General features: G+C 49.7%; 8 protein-coding genes and 1 non-coding gene across 9 annotated transcripts in view; 3 read left to right on the forward strand and 6 right to left on the reverse strand.

The window, feature by feature from the left end:
- The window catches only part of BO97DRAFT_480969 (WD40 repeat-like protein), a gene marked incomplete at its 3' end in the record, with an annotated part of 4,347 nt that extends 3,813 nt beyond the window's left edge, over positions 1 to 534 (forward strand). The window contains exons 4-5 of the mRNA XM_025700789.1: positions 58 to 479; positions 517 to 534. Of these exons, the coding sequence (XP_025546994.1) occupies positions 58 to 479; positions 517 to 534 (440 nt within the window). The remainder of the gene's footprint in view (positions 1 to 57; positions 480 to 516) is intronic.
- Positions 535 to 1,086: 552 nt separating this feature from the next.
- BO97DRAFT_446526 (purine and uridine phosphorylase) lies at positions 1,087 to 3,593 on the reverse strand. Its single transcript, XM_025698659.1, has 2 exons — positions 2,554 to 3,593; positions 1,087 to 1,790 (listed from the first exon to the last, which is right to left on the reverse strand). Exons 1-2 carry the CDS (start codon positions 3,505 to 3,507, stop codon positions 1,536 to 1,538), a joined length of 1,209 nt encoding a protein of 402 aa, XP_025546995.1. The 5' UTR covers positions 3,508 to 3,593; the 3' UTR covers positions 1,087 to 1,535.
- Positions 3,594 to 10,173: 6,580 nt separating this feature from the next.
- On the reverse strand, positions 10,174 to 11,849 carry BO97DRAFT_438042 (uncharacterized protein; the record flags this gene model as incomplete). The annotated part of the gene is made up of 3 exons (XM_025697889.1): positions 10,174 to 10,494; positions 10,564 to 10,869; positions 11,847 to 11,849. 3 exons carry the CDS (start codon positions 11,847 to 11,849, stop codon positions 10,174 to 10,176), a joined length of 630 nt encoding a protein of 209 aa, XP_025546996.1.
- A 3,083-nt stretch (positions 11,850 to 14,932) lies between these two features.
- On the reverse strand, positions 14,933 to 16,431 carry BO97DRAFT_480973 (uncharacterized protein; the record flags this gene model as incomplete). The annotated part of the gene is made up of 3 exons (XM_025700790.1): positions 14,933 to 14,958; positions 15,025 to 15,419; positions 15,470 to 16,431. 3 exons carry the CDS (start codon positions 16,429 to 16,431, stop codon positions 14,933 to 14,935), a joined length of 1,383 nt encoding a protein of 460 aa, XP_025546997.1.
- A 1,248-nt stretch (positions 16,432 to 17,679) lies between these two features.
- BO97DRAFT_t254 lies at positions 17,680 to 17,750 on the reverse strand. The gene has a single exon. It is a non-coding gene; the product is annotated as a tRNA-Gly (tRNA).
- A 593-nt stretch (positions 17,751 to 18,343) lies between these two features.
- BO97DRAFT_355362 (WD40 repeat domain-containing protein) lies at positions 18,344 to 18,613 on the reverse strand (the record flags this gene model as incomplete). Its single annotated transcript, XM_025692135.1, has 1 exon — positions 18,344 to 18,613. A coding segment is annotated over one exon (270 nt), but the record flags the coding sequence as incomplete, so codon positions are not given.
- Positions 18,614 to 20,005: 1,392 nt separating this feature from the next.
- Positions 20,006 to 20,434, forward strand: BO97DRAFT_355404 (uncharacterized protein; the record flags this gene model as incomplete). The annotated part of the gene is made up of 1 exon (XM_025692136.1): positions 20,006 to 20,434. A coding segment is annotated over one exon (429 nt), but the record flags the coding sequence as incomplete, so codon positions are not given.
- Positions 20,435 to 20,673: 239 nt separating this feature from the next.
- BO97DRAFT_399192 (flavin-containing monooxygenase) lies at positions 20,674 to 22,609 on the reverse strand (the record flags this gene model as incomplete). The annotated part of the gene is made up of 4 exons (XM_025694226.1): positions 21,679 to 22,609; positions 21,084 to 21,614; positions 20,849 to 21,020; positions 20,674 to 20,814 (listed from the first exon to the last, which is right to left on the reverse strand). Exons 1-4 carry the CDS (start codon positions 22,533 to 22,535, stop codon positions 20,674 to 20,676), a joined length of 1,701 nt encoding a protein of 566 aa, XP_025547000.1. The 5' UTR covers positions 22,536 to 22,609.
- Positions 22,610 to 23,408: 799 nt separating this feature from the next.
- BO97DRAFT_428887 (uncharacterized protein) lies at positions 23,409 to 24,733 on the forward strand (the record flags this gene model as incomplete). The annotated part of the gene is made up of 4 exons (XM_025697330.1): positions 23,409 to 23,600; positions 23,667 to 23,703; positions 23,785 to 24,229; positions 24,319 to 24,733. 4 exons carry the CDS (start codon positions 23,409 to 23,411, stop codon positions 24,731 to 24,733), a joined length of 1,089 nt encoding a protein of 362 aa, XP_025547001.1.
- Positions 24,734 to 24,895: the final 162 nt, after the last annotated feature.

A 24,895-nucleotide genomic window follows, 5' to 3' on the forward strand; every position in this document is an offset into this window, starting at 1 on the left:
AGGGTCATAGTGTCTGGGTCGAGTCTGTGGTCTTCTCGCATGACTCTAAGCTAATAGCCTCTGCTTCCGACGACAATATTATCAAGCTGTGGGACACCGGCAGCGGTACCTGCCTGCAGACGCTTGGGGGCCATGATAACATAGTCTTTTCTATGATCTTCTCCTATGACTCTAAGTTATTGGCCTCTGCTTCCGACGACAAGACTGTTAAGCTGTGGGACGCCGGCAGCGGCGTCTGCCTGCAGACGCTCAAGGGTCACGGCAACGCAGTCATAAAACTTGATATTATCAATTCGAGCCTTGAAACTAACATGGGTATTTTTAACTTGTCTTTCCTTGCCGAACCGACATTCTCTCAAGCACGTCACGAAGTACTGCACTCTCAGGGATTCGGAATAAGTCCTGATCAAACCTGGATTACATGGAACTCGGTAAATCTGTTGAAGTTGCCATCAATATTCAAGGTGTCAGCCTCTGCTGTAAGAGGATCGACTATTTGTATTGGTTGTTTATCAGGACGAGTCCTTATACTGAGCTCGGATCATCACTAGGCTGTCTTGTTAGGTATAGGACTACATGGATAAATCACCTGTCATCAAATTTGGTTTTCTACACTCTTCGATCTTCTGATTTTTTTGCAAAAGGAGGGTCTGGGATTCATCCAATATTTATCATAATAGTTCTTGCCACCAGCCTGCTGACTAGTAGATCCTATTACCTTGTACCTGATCATGGATCTTACCTCATTACGACGCATGATAAATCTCGGCATGAGATATGTGAATTCTACGGGTAATACTTTCTGGATATATTACATTGTGTAAGGCCAATATTTACAGCAGGCCTGGAGTTAGTTACAGAGTCCTGCTCGATAATTGTAAGAGATGGAGAAAGGATGAAATTCTATGCTAACAAGAATCCCGAAGATGGGAAGGAAAGAGGCAGGAAGGTCCGGAGGACCGCCCTCCCGACTATGTACATATACCCGCGGGATGCCTCGGGCATTCCGCTCCCGTCACGTGGACCTCGTCAGCCCGGAGGCCTGACACTACCCCCCCCCCCCCCCCCAACCAACGCGAGTCTACACAGCCTTCCAAGCCCGATTTGACCAGTTCGCGCGGGTTGAGGCCGCAGAGGCTGATTTGTGGGCGACTGGCCTCGCAGACGGCGGCTTCGGCGAGGGTCAACTGGCATAGATTGGCCAGTTAGCTGCGGTGCTTGACTAACTGGCGTGGGCTGGCTAGTTGTGTGCGGTTCTTGGCTAACTGGTGGGTCAAGTTGACCGGTTGCCTGCGAGGGCAGTGGTGAAATCGAGCCGGACGACTGCGGGAAGGGAATCTCGGTGCGCGGAGGCAGTCAAGGCGCCAACTGGCGGGGACGTTTGACCAGTTCGCCGGGGAGCCAGGCTAACTGGCGAAGGCTGGCCAATTAGCCGAGGAAATGGCCCAAATGGCTGCGAGGATGGCGAGAAAGGGTCGACCAGCGAGTCCGGGGGCGAGCTGAGTGGAGAACCGACCGGCGAGAGGTCTGGTAAGCTAACTGGCAAGCCAACTGGCGGGCCAACCGGCGAGGTGCCCGGGGGAAGCAACTGGCGTGGTTCCGTAGAGGTCGTCGGAGGCACTAACTGGTGTATCAGTTGGTTGAGCCCCGGGTGAACCGGCTGGTGTAGTGGCCGGCGTGGTGTGCGAGGAGGCCCAGCGGGCGAAGAACTCGGGCAGCGGGGGCTTCTCGGGGTGCCGCTCGTGGTAGGCAATGACCTTTAGCGGGGCGTTCTTAAAATCGTACCACATCTGCCACGGGGGATTCAAGTAGCTGCTCCCCTACCCCCACAGCCAGGGCTTGACGCACAAGTCCAATTACTATCTCACTAGTACGTCTACGAGGTGGTCAGCTCCTAGGGAAACGTGGACAGCCCTCTAAATAAGGTTCTGCTCATGGAAAGAGACAGGAGGATACCCAACAATTGTTGAAAGCCAACAAGCACGGCGGTTAGCCACTGCAACCAAACGGGACAATGCTACGCCAGTGCCAATAAGATGTTCGCGGCGGGAAATGTCTACCGTTCACCAATCCCGCGGTGGAAGGATTGGCCCTGGACCCGCAACTCCGGAAGACCTGGCAGTCGCTTGACAAATGTCTGAGCCACGATCCAGTGGCGGTCATGTGGGTCTATCATTCCAAAAGGCCTTGGAAACCTGGGAGGAAGACCGGGTGTAGAAAGCCCTTCTTGAGCAGATCCTATAGTAAATTCGCACACACGACACCAGCTTCTTCAAACCAGATATGTTGTTTCATACTGCTAAGGCACTATGCAAAGTTCATGGTTTGACCTGTGTAGGTGTTACCGTTGTAGATGTTTTTTCCGGCGTTGAAGTTACCTCCAAAGGTTTGGTGTATGGGCTGCGGGAGCGATGCTTGACCCTGGTGGTGACCTTGACTTGGTTTTTCTGCCGGCCTCCATATCTGCAACACAGATTTCGCACAAGCTGCTGCTGTGGCTGCTGCATATAACTGCCAACCTTTGTTCTTATGACTATCCGCATAGTCACATACCCCTTTGACCACAATAGTCGGGATTGATTCCCACAACATGGCTCCTTCCATCTCAAAAGCAATTACATTTTCCTGCCGAGCAATGCGGTCTCGGTGCTGCGCAGACTTTAGTACCTGGTCTCCTGATGCAATCGCGCCAAAGTGGACCATCGGACTGTGCGGATCACTGCCTTTGTTGATTTTGTCTTCAATCCGGCAGCGGGGAATCAATCGACTTGCGTCACACCCGAGCTCAGCACACGGTAAGCTCAAGGCAGATCTGCAAATGCTATCCTCAGGGTACATTGACTTGGCACAGATTGCGCAAGCCTGTGTATCTTGATGCTTATGACGGTAGATACTCTCATAAAGGTTATCATCATGGACTCCAGGATATGCCGACTGAAAGTCTTCCGTCGCCAACACCGTCATAAGATGCGTCCGGGTGTGCGCTTCAAGCTTTGTCTGCACAGATCTGACCTGCAAGTTGGACAGAAAGGCATTGATTTCCGGACTGGGTCTGCCGAGATTGTCTAGTGGGGTGTTCTTGCGGATAAGGGAATCCGAGTATTGCCGCCCAAAGTCTGTTTGGACAATGTATGTGCTGATAACGACGTCTCCCAGGATAATTTCGTGCCTGCCATCATTTGTGTCATTCGTGAAGGGAACACCCCCGCAGATCCCGACCAGTAGATTCAGTCGAATCTGGGGGAAACTTGATCGTAGATTTGCTGCGACGTTGGCCGCTGATCCCTTTCCCATGTGAGACAAATGGACCAATACCACGTGATGTGAGCCGATCCGACCGATGGTATAGCTGTTGGTATCTCCATGAGCTTTTGTGTACTGCGCGTCATGCTCCCAAAACTCATCAAATAACGCGATCATGGCACCAGCTTCAAGGCTCAAGGCACAGATGATCGCAACTTCGAACGCATTGCGGTCTTGAGGTCGACTTGAGGGGTAAGAAGACATGGTCAACCAGATAGGGATCAGTGACTAGATCATTTGAGGACGAGATTTAGCTTGATCAGGCAAAGACGAAGAAACAGTCACCCGACATAATCCTGTCTATGTTTACTTTTCATCCATTCTGAGTCATATTTATGCTGGCGTGCATCAAATCAATCGATTGTTGAGGCAAGGCTGAAGGGAAATGAAAAGAGCGGGGTAAAGTGGCACCGGAGCACCGGAGCACCATCTCGGACAGCACGGACAGCACACGTGGAACCAGTAAAGAGTGGGGTTTTATGCTTCATGTCAGTCGGTACACGTATACTGTAGCTGATCTCCTCTTTAATCTCGTCTGCCTAGCAATAAGATGAACCCCATAAGTTATATTCGTACATAGCCGCAAAGCCGAAGTAGCATCACACTCATGATGTCACAATATTCTAGATCCATGTGGATCGAATTACTTGATTTAGCCAAGTGACTGTGGGGAGAAACAAGGACGAAACGGGTCGAAGCTTCTCATGAGAAGTGCCGAGCTTACTGTCAGCGTTCTAGTGTGTTGAATCAGTTGATCAATTGATCCTATGATATTTGGCGGTGAGTGGGCCAACCAATCTTCATGGGATCCTCGATGATTTCTAATGATTTCTACTTCTTACCCCGCGTGCGGCTGAACAGAGCAGTCTTCGGTTCTTCCACATGTCCCCCCTACTGGAGGTTCTCAATCACCATCGACGGATGACTCAACTCGATCGCCATCAATCTGTTGAATACACTCATTGTGGCAACATGGCAGGCATGCAGCACTTCGCTGGTGATTTCAGCAGTCAGCATCACCAAATGATTGGAAACAACTTCTATGGCGCTGTCACTATCAATCCCTCCGATCCCGGACGTCGAATACCCCCAACAGGCGAGTCAAGAGAGTGCACGAAGCTTAGCAGCGATGGGGCCGGTGGATTACTTGAATCGAGTCCGGATCAGGATTTGAGTTGGGATGGTTAGTCGCCTTTTCTTCAGTTCTGTTATTTCTACTCTGACAATAAAGACTGTGTCCAATCTCTTGCATTCGAAGGCTCTAGGCTTCGAGAGGGTGTCATAGACAGACATATAGATGGGACCTGCGAATGGTTGTTTTAATCGCCCGCGTACTCGCGCTGGATTGACGAGCACGGTCTGCTCCTTATTCGAGGCAATCCCGGAAGTGGAAAATCCACACTGTTGAAGTTCGCTTTGGACAACCAACTGAAAGCGGCTGCATCCACAGGATGTCTTGTGATGTCCTTTTTCTTCTATGCCAGTGGCACAGAGCTTCAAAAAAGCCTTGTGGGTCTCACCCGTCTTCTTCTTCTTCAACTGTGCGAACAAGATGCGAACTCGAAATATTCATTTCATGAAATTTGCCGCAAGCGATGGATCGCCGAAGGAAAAAAGAAATCGCAGGATCTGGAATGGCATCAAAACGAGTTGCAGGGCATCTTTGAAAGCCTTGTACTTGATTGTTCCGCCCGACGCAGAACCACAATCTTCATCGACGCTGTTGATGAGTGTAGAGATCAAGACCAAGATCTTCTCATTCGCCTGTTCCACAGACTTAAGGGGAAAGCACAGGTGAAGCAGAATAAGCCAAAAGTCTGTTTTACTTGCCGTCTGTATCCAGATGGTCAAATACAGGAGGACTTTATGATCCGACTTGAAGAGAAAACCCAACATGATATACAAGCTTTCATTGATCAGGAATTGCGTCTTCCTGATGAAAAAGAGTCCGCCGTGAACGATCTGAAGCGAACCCTTCATATCAAGGCCGACGGGATTTTTCTTTGGCTCCTTTTGGTTATTCGGCAAGTTCATGAAATGAGTGCCAAAGGATTAAGCTTCAGATTTATCAAAGCAGAAATCTTGAAGTGCCCCCAAGAGCTTGATGGGTTGTACCTAGATCTTGTCAATAAGATCGAAAACACAGAACTACTCGAAGCAGGCATATTGTTTCAGTGGGTCTGTTTCGGACGTCGGCCATTGTCTCTCGATGAACTGAGAACTGCAATGACGGTCCACCTTAGTGGGGGGAAAAAGTCATTAGCGGAGTACGAAGACGAAAGCAATCCTAATTCCATCATGAGTAGTCGCAAGATGACGAAGAAAATGATCCATCTGAGCAGAGGGCTGGTGGTCATCGCAGATGTCAAGCCAGCAGAGGGAAGCTCGCTTGTGGGCTTCTACCATGAAACAATCAAAAACTTCATGCTCGAAAAGGGCTTACAGTATCTTAACAGCAGACTACTGGAATGTCAAAGGCTTGTCGAAACGGCCGAACTCCAACTTGCCAACACATGTATCAATTACATATCGACAGACGAGATCTGCACTGCCTTTTACGGTGAAGGAATTCAGCTACCAACTGAATTCTTTCTGTTGGAATATGCGGCCACAAATTGGCTAAGTCATGCTGTTGAAGCTGAACGAGCTAGTCATGGAAAGCGAGTCTCATGGCCATCTCAAAGTATTGTCGACACCTGGGTGTCTATAAGTAGATGTTCCGGGACCAATCCAATAAAGCGTCCGGAAGAAGGTACAAGCTTGATGCATATTGCTGCAGAGCATGGCCTAGAAAGGCTGGCAGAGAGCATTTACAGTCTGACCAACCGGGATTTCTGCATCAAAGTACCCACTATGAAGGTTGGTGAAGATGCTCGAGAAAAGCGCAAATCTATAAGTAATACAACGAACAGAGCCGGAGAATCTCCTTTGCATCTAGCTGCACGTCATGCCCGCCTTGGAATGATCGGACTTCTTCGTCAATATGAGAGTGAACTTGCTATGACGAATGGAAAGGGCTGCACCGCCTTGTATATCGCCGTAGAGGCCGGCCATGTTGAGGTGGTGCAGTTTCTCTTTAATCATGGGGCGGATGCAGACATCCACAAAACAGCAAATGATGGTCGTACACCTTTGTACGCAGCATCTTTAAACGGCCATCTGGAAGTAGTCAAGTTCCTGTTTGAGCACGGGGCTGATGCAGACATCCACACATCATCAAATAGTGGACTCACCCCTTTATACACTGCATCTTTGAACGGCCATCTGGATGTAGTCAAGTTCCTAGTTGAGCATGGGGCTGATGCAGACATCCACAAGCCTGAGAATAATGGCTGGACTCCAATCAATGCGGCATCTTCAAACGGCCATCTGGAAGTGGTCAAGTTCCTGTTTGAGCACGGGGCTGATGTGGATATCCACACAGCTGAAAATAGTGGTCTCACCCCTTTATACGCCGCATGTGAAGAGGGCCATCTGAAAGTGGTCAAGTTCCTGTTTGAGCATGGGGCTGATGCAGACATCCATAAGCCTATGAAGGATGGCTGAACACCAATCAATGCGGCATCTTCAAACGGCCATCTGGAAGTGGTCAAGTTCCTGTTTGAGCACGGGGCTGATGTGGACATCTTCAAATCAACAAAGGATGGTTTGACACCGCTCTCTTCCGCGGCAAAGAATGGTCATCTGGAAGTGGTCAAGTTCCTGAGCAATCATGGAGCCGATGCTATCACTCGCACTCCGATGAACAATGGATTGACAGCAATCGATGTAGCTTCCAATGAAGGTCATTTCAACGTGGTCACATTCCTGCATAAGCATGGGAGTGCTGCAGACATCCATACAATAGAAGATGATGAATTGGCCTCTCTGCCCTCAAATATCAAGAATAACTACCATGCACCCAATGAATGGCAAGAAGAGCATCATTCATTGCAAAATGCAAAAAAGGCACCTACATCAAGTCAAACCAAATCATTGCAGTGCCTGCAGGATCTTTTTGTGCGGGCCATTACAACCATAACAATGGATCACCCACACGGCACAGAGCATATTAGTGTGTCATATACCAGGAGGCACTGGAGAACAAGGCTTTTGCTCGAAGACCAAACACATATTCTAGCTTACAAGGCATCTACACCCGCTCCCAGAGGCCAAAGCTTGGATGAGGTTGATTAATCTGGCGGTGACATGGATTTCGTTGCACAGGACCACAGTTGAGAATTTGCCCTCCAAAATCCAATCGAGCTGCATCAACAAATTCCGCCGGCGACGATAGTTCCTGAATTGGATATAGCTCTTCCACCCGATGATCCAGGTTGTGTGTGTGTGTGTCTGTGTATTCATACGCTGACACCTCGCCTTAGGCGATATGCAGGTGTCCACTATGTCTAGTCTCTATGTGCATCCATTCCCTGTTGACTATTGCATTCCTGATGAACTTACAGCCTGGTGAAAGCCCTTGTTAACCATTCCCTGGGGTTATATTCTGCAGTCCTTGTGGCGCGCGGCTCCGAAATCTCTGTGACGCCTCCGCAAAATCTAGGACTGCACCATAGGTGAAAACAGACTTAAGATTAGAACTACCACAGCCTCCGATGAAGCTAAAACTTGACATAATGACTACTAAGAGCCCAGGACTTCAGACTATATAGTAAAAACATAAGTTAAACTTTTTGATGGAACCGGCGATTTTAAATAGAGAAAGGGCCCAAAAGATAGAGGATCTAATTCTGATTGAAATGCACAGGCAGACCTGCCAAGAGCCCGGCACAGTAATTCAATGGTTTGTCTGATTTGCTCAAGTGCTACCGTTGAATAATTTCTAATGCAATGCTTATTGAAATCAGATCTTTCCAAGATGATTATCATATCTTGTATAAGACTGGTATTGCGTCTGGTAAGGGTGGTGTATTGGACTGTTAGCATCATTAACTACCCGATGACTTGATGCGGCCCGCTCAATAAAACAATTACGCTAGCATCTTGGCAGTGAGATTTGAAAAGAAATATGTTGTGTTTGTTGGTCAAGCCAACTTCGAGATTTCGGAAGAATTATTCAGGAATCGTTGGTTGAATTCGATATCAAACCATCGCGGGGAAGTGTGCTGTTGTGGCAGCTGTCACTCTGTGCCGAGCGAGAACTAATCCCGGCCCGATGGCGATCCCGCCCGCAAGGGTTACCGAACCCCATCCCACAAACTCGCAGGAAACATCCAATCTTTTTGGCCAATATGGCTTTCGCCCAAAGATCGGAGCGACAAGGAAACGCCGAGACGAGGCGCTGATACAGAGGAAAGCGAACCGATCACGAACCCCGAATTCGTAGCTTGCGGAGGAAACAATGGACGGGTGACAAACCAGGACGTCCGATAGTTTTTCATCAGCTTTAACGAGACAGTTAAACACCAGACAGAGATAATCGAGTCGGTTAGAGCCGAAGTACAGGCACTGAAGGCAGAACAGCAGCTCCTCCGCACTCAAAATGAGGAGCTGCGGGAAGAAATTCAACCCCTCCGGGCCAGACTGGAGACGCAACCGGCAAGCAGCCCCCTGAACCGGCAGTGGGCGGAAGTAGCCGCTGGCAACCCGCTGCCAGACCCTAAGAAGACAGTCCCGCGCCTTAGAAAGGAGCCCAACTGCGTCCGAATCAGCACCGCACCGACCCTAGACCAGAATATCGATAGCGACCGATTCTCGAGAGCCCTGCCAACAAAAGCAGCAAACACCCATATTCGTACTGCCCTCCTAAATACAGAAACTACTAAAGAGGTTCAAGTTGCAGGCGTCGGTACCACCAAGACTGGCTATGTTATTCGATTCCAGGATGCGCAGTCTGCAGAAGCTGCTCGGAACAACACTGGGTGGTTATACCAAAGTAGTAAAACCACGGTTTGGGATCGTGGTCCACCGGGTTCCGACCGAGGATTTTGACCTGGAGGGTGAAAAGAAACAAGGGATAAGAAAGATGGCGGCCGAGAACGAACTCTAGTTAGAAGTAAATGACTACGAAGCCGATGAACATCTGCCGCATGTCTATGTAGGTGCATCATATGTTGGAATTCTATATTGTCGCAGAAGTTGCATTTGCGCTCCTGCGATTGAGACCTCTTGAAGGGTCTTCTCAACCCGTAGTGGGCCACTTTCAGGGAACCCACAATACTGGATTGCAGCTGCAACGGCTTGACTGCGCCGATGCCCGTCAAAGCGCCACCGCCCACGGGCTATTTTGTGTTGGCTAATCATTGTCGCTCCCGGTATGGTTGATGTTCATCAAATTTATAAATTAGTGATATTTGCTCTATACACATCGATTGACATCATCGTACCTCATATTAGTGCTCGTCTGTACCTTGTTCAAATGGAGACTGTTCTTGGAGGTAATGGTGTCGTCAATCACCTATGTCAAACAGTACTTTTCACAAATATTCCAACACGAATCTCATCCCGCGGGAGGAATGTTAAGCATAAAATGACATTCATGACCCGATGTAGCTTCTAAAATCTGTGTGTTTAAGTTTGGTTTAGGATTGGAGGTGATAGGAAAAGGCCAAGGGCGACAGTATAATAGAGCTTATGGCTAGCTAACATTATTGCATATCGACTCTTTGGCCAGGGGGCCGCTACTTATTACATTGGTCAACGTGATTTCATAAGTCTTGAACTAAAATATAAGTGAAAATATACGTTTCAGTTCTTACTACCATCCCGAGTTTAGAATAACACTTAGAATAACACTCAGCTGCAATTACATCCGTCAAGACGACCCAGTCCCTTGCGCGACCTGGATAACAGTCAAAGTGCCCTGCGTTTCAGAGTCGTACTCCAGAATACTTGAATCGAGCCCTGACTTCTACCTGGATATTGGTCCGACTATAATCTTGCCACTTCTGACCAAGGTCGCTTCTCATACCTTCTCAACTTCAGCAGGAGGCTCTCCTCTTCGGAGGACCACGGCTTGCCTTTCCTGGATGCCCCACAGTGCCTATGGAAATTGGATAGATGATCCATATCACATGCTGGCATCTGATCTTGGTCCTTCAACATTTTCGGGTCCAAGTCGACAAGGCAGCGTGGTAATGCACCATCAAACAGCCAAGAGAGGAACTCCAGACGTTCATTGGTTGATACGGACAGAAAGTGAGTACGAAGCGCTGGGAACGACGTATTTATTCTTTGGACCGGACATAGGACCTCGAACCCGCTTGGTCAGCGGTCCGCCCATTCTTTGCGCTTTCGCTTGCGTGCTTCCGCCTGTTGAACACAGGTGAAAGCTTCCGGGCGGCTAATACACAAAAGGACGTCGGCCTCAGTGTTGTCAAAGAAGGTAGACTTTTGCGCAGGGCCCTGGCTGTGGGGGCTAAGCGATCGAGGTCTGCTATCTTGCCATTTGGGCTGTGCGTCGAGATCTGGTTCATGAATAGATACCTCGCACAGAACAACGGGGGTTCCAGGATACGGACAACTTGTCTCCGAAATACTGAAACTGTCGTCCGGGAGCGTTGATTGCAATTCTCTAATCATCCAGGGTCTGTCGTCGGCGAGGATCACCGGATCGATTGAGTTGTCCTTGTGTACATCAGAGAACTCTACGCTCTGCTCCGAATTGAGTGTGCTGGGAGATGAAGCGGCCACTTGAAAGGCGGGCGCGTCAGTTGGGTTATTGATGGCATCTTGACCATCCCGCAATGAGACTGGATCCGACGCGTGAACTGCGTGGTCTCCTAGAGATCGCTCGTCCTCCAGGTGTCATGCATCGGGTGGCGTGTGGGATGAAGACATAGATGACTGCAGCGTTTGAATTTGGGAGTCCGAGGATATGAACTCGGGAATTCTTGCACTTGTATTTATGCTTGGGCAATGGCAAAGTTCGTGGTCGGGGTTCATGACAAAGCTTCAGGGCATAATGTTTGACGTGTGAACGCTGTGAATGGAGGGGTCCCGATGGTGGATATGGTTGAGAAAGAGATAATGCCCATGACTTGAAGTTATTAACGTGAAATACGGACAACATACTCCGGGAAATAGGAGTTTCAGGAGATTCTGGCAGGGTTTAGAGTGCGAAGATTCGGACCTGGAAATGAAGGGTGGGAGCGGAACCGGTGAAAGAGGGATGTGCAGGCGGGGGATGGGAAACGGGATGTAGTGGGGGAAGAAGATCAAAATATAGGGTAGTTGTGCAGGTGATTGAAAAAATCGAATGGGAATATTGCGACCTTCGTGGATCCTTATATGTCTCTCAAAAAGCCAGCCCTGCACGCTGGAAAGTACGCCGAACTGAAATTCTCTCAGCCTAAGAGCTTGTCATCTGCGGCTGACATATCCATCCTCGGTCAGGCTTTTCGACTGAGTGCTGGAAATGAGAGCTCCCAGCCAATCGTGGCTAGCATGTTGTCTCTAAGACTCGCATATCAAGCCTCTCGGCTATACAAACATATTACGGATGAGGATGCGGGAATTTCGCCATTGGTGAATGTTTAAGGCTAGACTGCACGTTAGAATAGGCGTTGATTCAGGCGGGCTGAAAGCATGCGTTGATGGGATGCCATGCAACCCAGGCCAGGTGAACTAGCAGGCGTAGGCTTGACGAGAGAAAGTTATTCCGGCAGACCACAGGATGCATCCCCTGCCTGGAGAGTCGAAGCATCGTAAATGAAGAAGCCATGGGAACAAAGCTGTACTAAAAATCAACTAGAGATCGAACAAGACATGACATCACTACTTGCCAGTCGACTCACGCATGGCCGCGCCGCAAAGGGCCGCGAATTCACGAACTTAGAATGCGGCATATAGCCGCAAACAATAGTAATCCCGACCGGGCGAACGAAAATAGCTTAGAAAAGAATAAAAATGACTGCTGGCCAACCCTCGAGGATTCGTGGGCAACTCAGAGTCACCGAAGAGTAAAAGGGGGGGGGCGAGAAAAAGGGGAAACGCATGGCACCATACTGTAAAAGAAAAATGTTCGGGTAGAACAGCATCTCTAAAATATAGAGTTGCTCCGCTGAGACAGCCAGCATAGAGAAAAGGGAAGAAGAAAGTACGTCGCCTTTCGAGGGAGATGTACCGGGCTTATATAATGGCCTGGGAGGCATCAGGCAGCAGGCGAAGGATGCAAAAGCAGCGAGAAGCGGGCGCCATTCCCAAACTTGTCTGTACTAGACCGTAACTGGCAGTGGCATTCCCAACTTCAACAGACGGTGATGGAGGGCACCAGAACAGCAGTTCAATGCGAGTCGTTTCTGGCGCCCCGCTAACCGTCACAAAGAATACTACTGGTTTCTGCTTCCGGTAGCAGTATTATCAAACTATAGAATACTAGTAGTAGTGCCTGCCTGCAGACCTTTGAGGATTATAATAATTTAGTCTAGTCTATGGTTTTCTTGTATAAGTCTAAGCTGCTGGCCTCTGTTTCCGGCGACAGTATTATTAAGCTATAAGAAGCCGGCAACCACGGCTGCCCGTAGACCCTTGAGGATCACGGCAAGTCAATTATAAAACTTGATTCTATCAAATCAAGGCTTAAAACTTATATAGGTCTTCTTATCTTAACTTTTCCTGCTGACCAGACATTCTCCTAAGCAAATTCTGGAATACTGTATTCTTAGGGTCTTAGATCAAGTCCGGATCGCACCTGCATTATATAAAATTCAATAAGCCTATTTTAAGTTGCAATTAAAACTTGAGGTATCAGCCTCTACTATGACACAATTAACTATTTATATTACTTGTACATTAGAACGAGTCCTTATACTGAGCTCGGATCATCACTAGAGTGGCTTAACCTGACCTGACCTGGCCGTTAGCCACTCTAATCATCACTAGGCTGTCTTGTCAGGTATAGGACTACATGGATATATGACCTCCTATCAGATTTGGTCTGCTACTTCTCTCTTCTATTTTGTAATCTCTTTGCAAAAGGAGGGTCTGGCATTTGTCTAATATTTATTATCAAAACTTTTGCCACCAGTATGCTTACAGTGGTATTAGGTCCCATTAGCTTCTATCTAATCTGGATCTTAACTTACCTCATCTGACTCATGATGGATCTCGGCATGAAATCTGTGTCCAGGTGGTAAGTCTCGCCGCTGCCGCACAGAGGGCGAGGGCGGTTCGCAGCAGGTTCAGAATCAAGTGGGAGAAGGAGCGGGCAAGCGACCGAGTAGCTGCTCCGACAGACAGGCTGATTGCCAGGTTTCAGGAAAGCCCAAGCGGCGGTGGTGATTCATCTCCCAGTGAGAGGATTGGTTCGTGTCAAGCCTCCTAGCTGACGAGTCTTACATGTCTGAGGCACCCCGCGGGTATATGAATCAAGACGCGATGGCGGTCCTCCGGTCCTTTTCCCCTCCTTCTTTCTCAACTTCGGGATTCTTGTTAGACTAGAATTCATTTCTTTTCCATCTCTCACACTTTGGCCCACTTCCTTTGGAAATCAGGGCACACGATAGTGGAAGAGCACGTGCGAAGCCTGGGCGCACAAGCAGACGCTGAAGTATGTATCACTTCAATATCCGAGGTTTGAGAGGGAGGTGAGGCGATGCAGGCGAGGATTCTCGCAGCGAACGAGGGTAAGCTGCGCTTAATTCAGCTGAATAAGTACGACACGCTCGTCCCCCACCTGCAGGCGATCCGCTACGTTGCCCACCTCATGATTCAACCAGCCTTGCTCAGGCAATTCCATCACTTCAGTGTGGTTGGAGAGGGCCGCGATAGCGATGAATGCATCGGCCTACAGGCCATGGGTGCTGGCGTGTAATTCAGGGAATAATTCGAGCAGGCAACCCGCTCTCTACGGGGAGGATAATGTACAAGGAACTAAGCAAGAGATGTAACAGCTCCGGCTAAGGCTTTCGTGCCTAGTCGAGGGTATTTCTGTATGCGTGGTCACTAGCTACGCATCTAGATCTGTGATTCTATAAATACGCAGCTCCTTTTCTTTCTCGATTTCATTAACTTTTTCCGTCGGCTTGAGAGTTCATGGGCGTCCCGGATGATTTCTGGCTTTGATGAAGCACCTACATGACCAGCTACACCTACGCGGGCTCCATTAGGTTAAGAGGACTTGAATTGGACCGAAATGAATTGGGGTATCTGGCAAGATCACGGCAATCGGCGGGAATCATGATCAAGGATAGGCTCGCGAAGTCAGCTGATTACTCTACTTCAGTAACTATCCCATCCGCGAGCGATTGGCTACATCGCTGAATTTATGATCAAGGCCGGCTTGCTCAAGCGATTTCGCCACGTCGATGAGAATGATGCTGCAGCTGAACTAAAGCGAAAAATACACAGCCCTACGGGCTGTATAATCCAAGACCGAAGACCATATGTTAAGTAGGACCCCCGCACTGGAGGACTTACCAGGAAGACCTCACGCAACGGGGTTCACACGAGAACCAAGTCCAATGTACGCTTGCTCACTTGCCTTTTCAATGTGAGCGCTCGATTCCCTTTGCCGAACCACTTCAAACCGTGTATGCTATTCAGAACGAGCGTTGCGGGCGAGTCCCTATATGTATACGGCAAGCTACGTAGAGCAAGCGCGCTTAGGCTATTGGAACTGCGATTAAATAAGGATGAAGTAAAGGTGTAAGCTTTCACCATGCCGCATTCATTCTTTCAGTTTGTCTATTCAACTCTCTTCCAGGTCTTGCGAGGCTACATAAGCCTGTTGGAAAGTATGTAGTCTCGCTAAAAAGGTCGCGCGTGCTTCTACTAACTCACTAGTACCATGGGCAGAGCCAAGCTGCTGGAGGAAGCGTTGGCAGGCTTTTTTCTGCTTTGGATCCCGCGTCCGCTTGGAAAGATTGTTGAGAAAGACTGTCAATTCCGGTGAGACTCCTGCTGGCAGACTCTGAGCATTCCAGAGCGTCGCTTTAGATGCAACGTTTGCCCTCTGTGCCTCTGACATAAGCTCTGTAGCATGGTTGATAATCTTTGTTAGGTCAGCGTAGTCATTGAGGTTGATATCTTCATTGCTGAAGGTATCTGGGTACATCTCCTGAGACCAAAGGCTCCAAAGACTCGATCCGAAGTGTGCTGCAGTGTAAAAATTGCCCCCGACCGCTAAAGTGTCCTCTGGTGAGAAGACAGCATGCGGGCAGCCAGGAGGCATGACCCTATAAGGTCCCGGTTAGCGGGATACTAGACAAAAATGCGAGCTACTAACAATACGTCGCCCGGCTTCAGTTCTACCTTGACCCATCCCCCGGTATATCCACTGGGGCTTTGACTACCCATCAAACCGAGCAGTAGAGACTCATCCGGGGAGATACACCGAGGAAAATACCAAATCTTTCGCCCCGCGAGTATGGTAATCCATGTGAGTTGCCCAGCAGTGTCCACATGAATCGTTGATACAGCGTTCTTGCCCGATAGAAGAAAGAACTCTCGACGAGTTTCCGACCAGCTCGAGTTTGTTTTGGCTACGCCTTTGTCATTAACCTTTGTCGCCTCCATCGAAGAGATAGAAGACAACAAGTTGTGTAGAACAATCTGAGTGGGGCAATAATCACCACGCCGGTTCTCGATGTCCAGGAAATTTAAGGCTGTGCGACGATCGGACGGAGTCTGAAAGTATGCTGCTACATTGTCCATTGACATGGATCGAGTACGGTCGGATGGCTCATGTATGGTATAATCATAAACGTCCATCTCTCTTGTTCCGCTTTGCTGCAGATAGTTGATGAACTCGTGTACTGAGAGATGCTCTCGCGTGTGCAGTTTTTTCGTCGCTAAGGAGGCGCAATAGAACAAAGGTCTAGCAAATGGTTGGCTCAAGACCTCGTCAAGCTCGGCAGGATCATCAATCAGAATAATATCAGGCGGTTGAGGTAGGCTGTCGAGGGCCTGAGGAATTGCAGTGATGACCTGACTCTTGCCGGACAGCTTGCTTAATTTAGTCACGATCTCCACCAGGGCACTGCGATATGTCAATGGCCAGCTTGCATGCTGTTCAATACTGTGAAGAAAATCCAACATCTCCTTCGAGTGAGACTGGTTGTGGGTGTCGAAGTCGATCGAGTATTTTCCCCACCTGAAGTCGATTTGTAGATCATGGATCATCTGTATCCGCTTGCGATGTTGTTGGTTCCCTTCATAGCGTCGTTTTTTGGCTGCCTCGGTACTCATGGTAACAAATAAACTATCCTGGATGGGTGAAGTGATGACACAAGACACAAAGCCGGCTGAAGATGATTGTATAGAGGATTCGAGCAAAAAAGAGAGAAAGGTGGCTGAAGGCTGTGGGAGGGAAATTGTCGCAAGAGCAGAGTTACGGTCGGCGAGAGATCACAGGCGAAAAGTTCCCGTCTGACCGTCTTTGGCAAGATTGCAGCTGATGAGGTTTTGACTGACCGCCTCCGGCAAGATCTCCCCTGATGCATTTTCACCTTAGCTTGGGAAAGAACTGTTCGCACAATTGTTACATCAGGTTATGCTCCAGATTGCGCCACTGCGCTTGGAGCATCATCATCGGTGCTTGTGTATGTAATTTAGACTCGCCTGCAAGCTAAATTGGGCTACCTGGGAAAGATCCTCTCGCTGGTTATGAGTTTCACAGCCAAATCATCCAGCAACCTCCACGTCTCGGTCCTCCATACACCAAGCAAGACAACATACTGGGGAGAGGCAGAAGAAGGAAACCGCGAAAGTGAGTGCTGGGAGATGTTTCGACACTGCGGCCAAATGTAGGGAACTCAGGGAACAGACCAAGCTGTTCATCACTAGGGGTATAATGCTCTAAAAGAAGAGGAAGACGAATTTTGAGCAGCTCAGGCGGACCGAAGAGATGTAAGAGGGTTGGCGTCGAAGAAAAGGATAAGGTCTTACCCAGAGAAGAGCGAAACGCAAAAATTCAGCTTTTCAGTGCGGCTTGCTTTATAGATTGGTATGCTCCCAATGACGTCCTTTCGTCTGCCCAGTACCATTAACATGATCATAGTGGGTAGTTACTGTTGCGATACTAACGCTTCTTTGATCGATACAGACAGGCGCAATGAACTCCTTGGCTAATGTGGGGAGAGGGAAATGGTGATTCGGCGTGAATAGGTGTCGTGTAGCATGGTGTACCTGTCCATAATGGAATGTTATTGGCTCCTCGAGCGATGCGTTGATCCTTGTGATGGTGACTTGAAGCTGAGGACTAAATCAGGCTTTGTTAAGCTTCGCAGAGAGAAGAAGACCGGGATGCTATGGCGATTCGGTCGCTCTGACTGGATTTTGGCATCATTTCCCAAGGTCAAGTAAAATAATATGGTGTTCGGCAATTTATTGTACGTGGACGCAACTGATTGAGAAGTGTATGTAGAGCGTCCAAAAAGAAAAAGTGCGTTCAGACATGATTTGGTCCGATTCTTACCGGGATCAGCAAAAAGTGAGTGCATCATCCGTGAATCGAACACGGGCCTCATCGATGGCAACGATGAATTCTACCACTAGACCAATGATGCTTACTGATGTACGAGAGTTTGAAGATGTAGTATATCACAGATTCAAAACAAATTAGTCCCCACGCAGCTAAATATTCTGAACACCATAACCAGTCAATACAGTTGTTCCGAAATCCGGTGTCACCACTTATATAGTTCAATTCTTTCACAAACCGCGAGGTGAAACCACGGTAGACCTCGCTTGGAGCTAGGTAGAAAATAGCTCTTTGTAACAAAACGGTGTACGTGTATTGGCAGGTATTACACAAGCTGGCAATTAAACTATGGCCTGCCGTTCTACCCGGAAGACATCCAGTCCAGGATAGATAATTGCTGTGATTACCGAGTTCTCACATTGTATATGAAGTTTCAATACCGAGTTTGTAAATAGGAGACAGCCTTTCTTTATGATATATTAAATTTGATGATTAGAACACGCCCGTCCGCGAACCCAAGGGCAAGTGCAGTACCCTTAATAGCATAACATCTGAATGATCGATAATCATTAGGAAGCCACAGGACTCTTTTATCTCCCAGATAGACCCAAGAGTCCACGACCGATATACAAATATTGGAGCCAGGATCGTTGAAAATTGTAATTATCGTGCCGGATTTTAAGCGCGGCCGGCCTTCGTGCGCTGCTCAGCACCAGTAATCACATCCCAGATTTTGAAAGTATTATCAGAAGAGCCCGATGCCAGCGTGCGGCCGTCCGGTGAGAAGGCCACAGTTCTGACCCAGAGAGAATGGCTGTCTAGTGTATACTGCTCAAAGCCTATAGTTGTATCCCAAAGCTTAACAGTATTATCATCTGAGCCTGACGCCAGTATACAGCTGTCTGGCGAAAAGGCTATAGATTTTACTGAATTGGAATGACTGTTCAGCGTACACTGTTCGACACCTGTAGTCGCGTTCCAAAGCTTGATAGTGCTTACTTAGCCATTTCGAACCACACGACCAATTTTGATGACCCAGCTGACCTGTAACCACGTGGGGTGTTGGATGACAGGCTGGTTGATCCCGTCGAAGCTCGGAGACGGTGGTTCCAGAGTAAGCTCAGCATGATGAAAATGCCTTTCTGCACTCTGCTTTCTAGCACCGACAATGCCAATGCACCACTCCAGGTATGCATTGGAGTTTGGCTCGGGGTCCTCTCCAGATACCTTCCAGTTACGCTTAATGAAGGCCTTTGACTCTGCAAATATGTCCTCAATGGGATTGAGATCTGGTGAGTTTGGAGGCAGATACAGCAACTTCACCCCGGCATCGCTGCACATCTGTTCCACGCGCTCTGGATGATGAAATGATGCATGTTCCTTTATCAGTACAGATTCGGGCTCCGGCCACCTCCGGCAATGATGAAGCAGCAGCTCCAGACAGTCTTCGAATATAGATGCATCAGTAGATCCCTGGAACACACTGGCAAGCACAACACCACCCTAGGAATACGCAGGCTGTATTTGGTATCGCTGTCTGCGATGAAATAGAGAGATTTGTACCGGTGTTACTCCAACAGGGGACCACGCTGTTCGCCTGAAGCCAATTCGCTTGTCGCATCCCGACTCATCGACATAAACAAGGCGGTATAAGCGAAATTCAGACAGGCTGCGAGAATAGCAGTCCGCAAGTCGCAATTTACTCTCCATCGATTCGACAAGCTGTTTTCTTAAACCATCCAACTGAGTTAAGTACCCTCCTAATGCTTGCGGTTATCACTACAGTCCGAATTTATCCTATAAGAAAGTCGCCGTTTCGTCTAGATACAGATCGGGTTTCGTAAGGAAATGCTCGCAAAGGGTGTTCAGCATAGGTGGGGTTACCGTTGGTGGTCGGCCGGCCTTGTTTGGTGGTGCTTTGATACTGCGGAAAAGTCGCAGGTTCGAACGAATATATCAAATGCTGCGCTCACTGCAACCAGCCACGCCAGCCATTTGAGTAGTAGTCAATGATTTGCTTAGAATCATATTGCGAATGAGCTCATGCAGAGATGCTGCTAGATCGGGGGGCCATTTGGATCATATGAACAGCTGCTGAGGACGAAGACGAGCCACAGCTTGAGAAAGGAGCAGGATTGGTTTGGACGCGTGCAAAACTTCGATATATGACCAATGCTTTGAGCCATATGCGTTGGACCTTCAAGACCTTCGTCAAATCATGGTCGACTTCGTCTGTCCAGCTAAAGCACGCAAGATATCAGACAAGAGGAAGGTGTCAAGAACAGATTACTGAAGCGTACTTCTCCTTACCGCAAGCTCGTCTGACGCTTACCAGCAATTCTGACCCGAGAGCTCACGGACTTGGTCGGTCAGCCTCACTTCGGTCAGTTCGATGCATCGGTTACTATGGATGGTTTGAACTTCAGAGAGACGGGTCAAATCATCGAGAACAAGTCCCCTCGCGATTATCATCTCATGCTGCATGTCCTGGCAAATGAGCGAGCTAATCGTCCAAGTTATTCGGCCTCTCGCTCAGGTTATCAGGACGGAGATATGACTGCTAAGCACCAAAAGCTTCTGCTTATGATAATCTGTATCATCAGTCATTCCAAAATACCAAGGAGATCTACATTGATGGCATCCATACTCAGTGTATACTTTCATGGCTCTGGTGTCAAGCGGCAAGTCATTGAAACTTTATCTGGACTGGGTCTTTGTCACTCTTATGTCAACGGAAATCGTACCATGAATAAGACAATCAAGCAGTAAAGTGCTTTAGTACGTCTCCCAACTGTGATTTTGCTGTAGAATCATACCTCTACAGGCACGAATTGCTTCCCTCGGATTCTGGAAAACCAACCCTGTGGGTTCGATTGTTTGGCATGCTCTGATGGGTCCACATATCTTCACATGAATAAAATCACTTGACCCGTTCAGCGAAGGGCCTCGGCTCGCTGTCGGAGGCAACATCAACTACAATTCTCATGATTCTGTAGTCGAGCCAACAACTACTTCAGGTAGAATGATAGGTCAGCATCTTCTGCGCGTTCCCACTCCAGCTCGCCGTTTCCGAGGTACGCGAACGGGTTCGAGGCTCTATATTTTATGTCGAAGTCCTCGCCGCGGATGTACGAAATGGCTTCTGCGAACTGTTAGCAGGTATTTCCACTCACAGAGCAGCACCCGAGGGTCGAACTTGCCTTTGTACTGCAATACGCTGCCGGGGTACATGGCCGTAACCGTCGTACCATTATTATACCATGCCTGACAGCCCGTGGTCCAAACGGTACGTTTCAGACCCGCCTGCGCATGGCGGTTGTACTGACGAACCACATCATCCTTCACAACAATGGAACTGTGCAATGTCAGTTACTTGAATCTCCCAGCCCCCACTGCAGCTGGAAAGATGGCCACTTACTGGATGTCCTCCCGCGCGATCTTTCTAATCCATTGGAGCATATAGTCCGCCGACCACGCCAACATCTGCGGCAAGTTCCCGTGGCTGAAGGCACAATTTGGGCCCCCAAACACGAAGTAGTTCGGCATGCCCGCCGCACACACGGAGAAATATGCCTTAGGGGTGTGCTTCCACTCCTTCTGCAGCTGGCGCCCATCCCGGCCCACCAGCTCCCAGGCGGGGATGAAGCTCGTGTCGAACCCGGTGGCACAGACAATGAGGTCAAATTTCTCCTCTCCCTCGGTGGTCTGAATCCCGGTTTCGGTGACGTGTTGGATTGCGTCAAAGTTCCAGGCTGCGTTGGGCTGTTGCATGGCCTCTAGGTAGCCGTCACCGGGGCTTAAACGGCGGCATCCGATCGAGGTGTTGGGAATGAGTTTGTCGATAAGATCGGGATTCTCACCGAGCTGTTGCCGCATCATTTTCTCCACAATGCTCTTGAACTGGTCATTCATAGGACTTGAAAGCATGAGTCGGTAGACAGTGTTGACACTTAAGGAATGATTAGCGATTTCGCACCACTCAGGCGCACAAAGAGAAAGGTGACAAAACGAACGAGTTATCAACGCGCTTCCTATAAGCGAGAAACTCCTCTGGATTATTCCGGAATCTGTTCTTCTCCTCCTCGGTGTACTTGAAGTTCGTTCCCAGCCCATCCGGGGTGATATCCGGACACAGATTCATGGACACCCACGTCGGCTGCCGGATGTAATTGACAATCCGCGCAGCCTTGGGCTGCAGCGCGGGCACAACCTGCAGCCCCGACGAGCCATTCCCGATCACGGCGATTCTCTTCCCAGCCCAGTCATAGCTCGCATCCCATGCCGCCGTGTGCACCACTTTGCCCTGGAATTTATCCCTTAGCCCCTCAATCTCCGGCCACTTCCACCGGTTGAGAACCCCGCCCGCGTTCAGCAGAACATCCGCCTCGTCGTGCAGCTGCAGGCTACTCGAGTCTTCGGGGTTGCTCTGTGTCAGCTCGAGCACCCACTTACCCTTCGCCTCGTTCCAGATCGCCTTGGTCAGCCGCGTGTTGAACACAATGTGCTTCTTGAGTCCGAACTCCTCCGCCGTGTCCACAATGTACTTCTCAATCTCCGGCCCCTTCGCGTAGCACTGCGACCAGTCCGGATTGGCCTTGAAGGGAAAGACGTAGCTGTGGGCGGGCACATCGCACCCAACGCCCGGGTAGGTATTCTCGAACCAAGTGCCTCCGACCTCGGCATTCTTCTCGTAGATGGTGAAGTCGACAAAGTCGAGAGGGGATTCGTGTTGGAGTTTGTAGGCAAGGTTGAGGCCAGCATAGCCGGCGCCGATGCAGACGACGCGCACTTTACGAGGGGTGAAGGCGAATCGCTGGGGATCGATGGTGTATTCCGTTGGCTCGGGGAAGGGAGATTCTCGCGATGGCATTTTGCTGTGAGGGGATGGCGATGCTACCCAGAAAGGAGAAATGAGAGAGATCGACAGTGTGAGACTGATGGCCTAATCCTGCAGGCGAGGTAAGGGTGCTGCGGGTCGCTTAATTTATACATTGAAGTTGTAATGGAACTCGTCCTGTGTCTGGTCTGTCAGGAGATTTTCAGTATCTACACCAATGAACAATGGACTCCAGGCTGTGTTGCGGTGGAGACAATTCCGAAGGGAGGAATTGGAAGGGTGGCATGGTCTCGAAATGCCAGGGCGGCAAGACTTCGGCTGAGCGGCTGCCGGTCTGTGTGGAAAGACGGGAGGGAGGAACCTTGAAAGCGGAAGGGCGTTCCGGGAGAAAGAGTAACAAATCACAAAGAAACAAACGAGAATTGAGCCCCACCTGTCAGGTTTTAGCCACTTCAGGGGTATCCATGATCGCACAGGACTGAGACTGAGGCCAATTCAGTCAGTTCATTCGGTGATCAGCCAGTCTTGAAACCGAATTGACCAAGCGCAACGCTCGTGGCAAGTCAAAGAAACCGGCATTCGAGCCGTTCCGCCCCAATGTCGTGGCCAGCTCGTCGCTCACACATTGATTGCACTTCAGACCCGGTCGGGAGTCGGGACTGACTAGTGAGACATTTCGTGGCCTTGGATTTCCCATCGCAATCTCATCACTGCAACTAGCATGCAACGGCTCACGGCCTAACAGGGATGCACAATGGCCCCCAGTGGAGGTGTCTTGATCCTTCAATTGCGTAGGAGCGCCATGGAGAGATAAAATGGACTGACGGCTCGATCATTCTCCCTCCTGGTTGAGGCGTGGATGGCATATGAGTCCTCCCCCCCCCCCCCCCCCCCCCAAAACGTACAATGTCCACCAGTCCGTTTGGGCCAGCGCCAACAGGGATAGATCTCACAGCCAGTCACCACGCAAAGAACAATGCAGCCGTGATCGCGACATATGTCCTCGCCGCAGGGGCGATTGCCCTGCGACTCGTGGCTCGAATCCGAGTGCAGAACACTTTGATCGCCGCGGACGACTGGATGATTCTGGCATCTCTGGTATGCATCCATGCAGCCTCAAATATCCTTTCCCACGGTCGCATGATCTCATCTCATACTCTCCAGGTATCAGTAACCGCCAACTTCGTCTCTACAATTATCGGTAAGTGCTGTCCAGCTCCATGGACACCATCCAACGCCCTTCCTCGCGGACGACCAAACCTAACCACCCGCAACCATTCAGGGGGATACTACGGCCTGGGAAAGCATGTTTGGAGCGTGGAAATGCCAGACGTCATCAAAGTGATGCGCATCCTGTTCGCCTACGTGCTCATCTACGTGGTGACGGTCCCGCTGATCAAGATGTCGGTGCTGCTCTTCTACCGACGCATCTTCGGCATGAACAAGGCGATCTGGTTCTGCATGGCGTTGACCGTCGGCTACTGGCTGTCCTGCACGATTGCCTTCCTGGTCTGCTGCCGCCCGGTTTCATACTACTGGACGCAGTACCTCGACCCCAGCGGCGGCCGATGTGTCTTCGACCTCTACCCATTCTACATCGGCAATGCGGCAGCCAACGTGACCACGGATGTGATCATCCTCCTCGTCCCCGTCCCCATCGTCTGGCGGCTGCAGATGCGTACGGCACAGAAAGTGCTGGTCTGCAGTATCTTTATGCTGGGTGGATTGTAAGTATCCCTGCGGTTTTCGCTCATTTCCAGAAGCTCGTCCATTCGTCTCCGTAACAGACACCGCAGCTAATGTGGAGAGTTGACAGCGTCTGCGTCGCAAGCCTCGTTCGGATCTACTACATGACGTTCCTGAGCCGATCCGTCGACATCACCTGGGTCATCGGCGACGTCTTCATCTGGTCCAGCGTGGAGCCATGCATCGGGATCGTCTGCGCCTGTCTGCCAACCCTGCAGCCGCTGCTGCGACACCTGATCAAGCGGTTTTCCGGGACTCGCGCGGGTAGATATATTCTGGGGAGCTCGGGAAGGGAAGACTCAGCCGCGACGGAGGGCAGGGTACGGAATATGCGGGGAAGGAAGATTCTAGACTGGCATGAGGCGTTGTTGACGACGCACGCCGTTCAGATCGAGATGAACGGGTCGAGGAGGGAAGACGATGACGACGAGGGAAGGATTACCGTCGAGACGGACTTTCACATGATGGAAGAAAGTAAGCGATAGGGATATTTGAGTACGGTCTGTGCGCTCCCGTCTCAAAGGACGGTAGCGATCAAAGTATCTTGTAGTCTTTGACGCTGATTTCGTTGAGCAGTAATGTATCCAGGTGCAGTGTTAGGCCACCGGCCTGACAGGAATCAGGTGACTCCCGCCGGGTGTCTGAGG

Source organism: Aspergillus homomorphus, assembly GCF_003184865.1.
Source record: "Aspergillus homomorphus CBS 101889 unplaced genomic scaffold BO97scaffold_57, whole genome shotgun sequence".
Taxonomy (NCBI): Eukaryota; Fungi; Ascomycota; class Eurotiomycetes; order Eurotiales; family Aspergillaceae; genus Aspergillus; species Aspergillus homomorphus.

Excerpts from the sequence above, each read along its gene's own strand:
- BO97DRAFT_446526 (XM_025698659.1), bottom strand. The coding sequence starts at position 3,507 with ATGTCTTCTTACCCCTCAAGTCGACCTCAAGACCGCAATGCGTTCGAA. Across the intron at positions 1,791-2,553 it reads CGACTATTGTGGTCAAAGGG|ATGTGGTACGATTTTAAGAA; the intron begins GTATGTGACTAT and ends CCCCCGTGGCAG.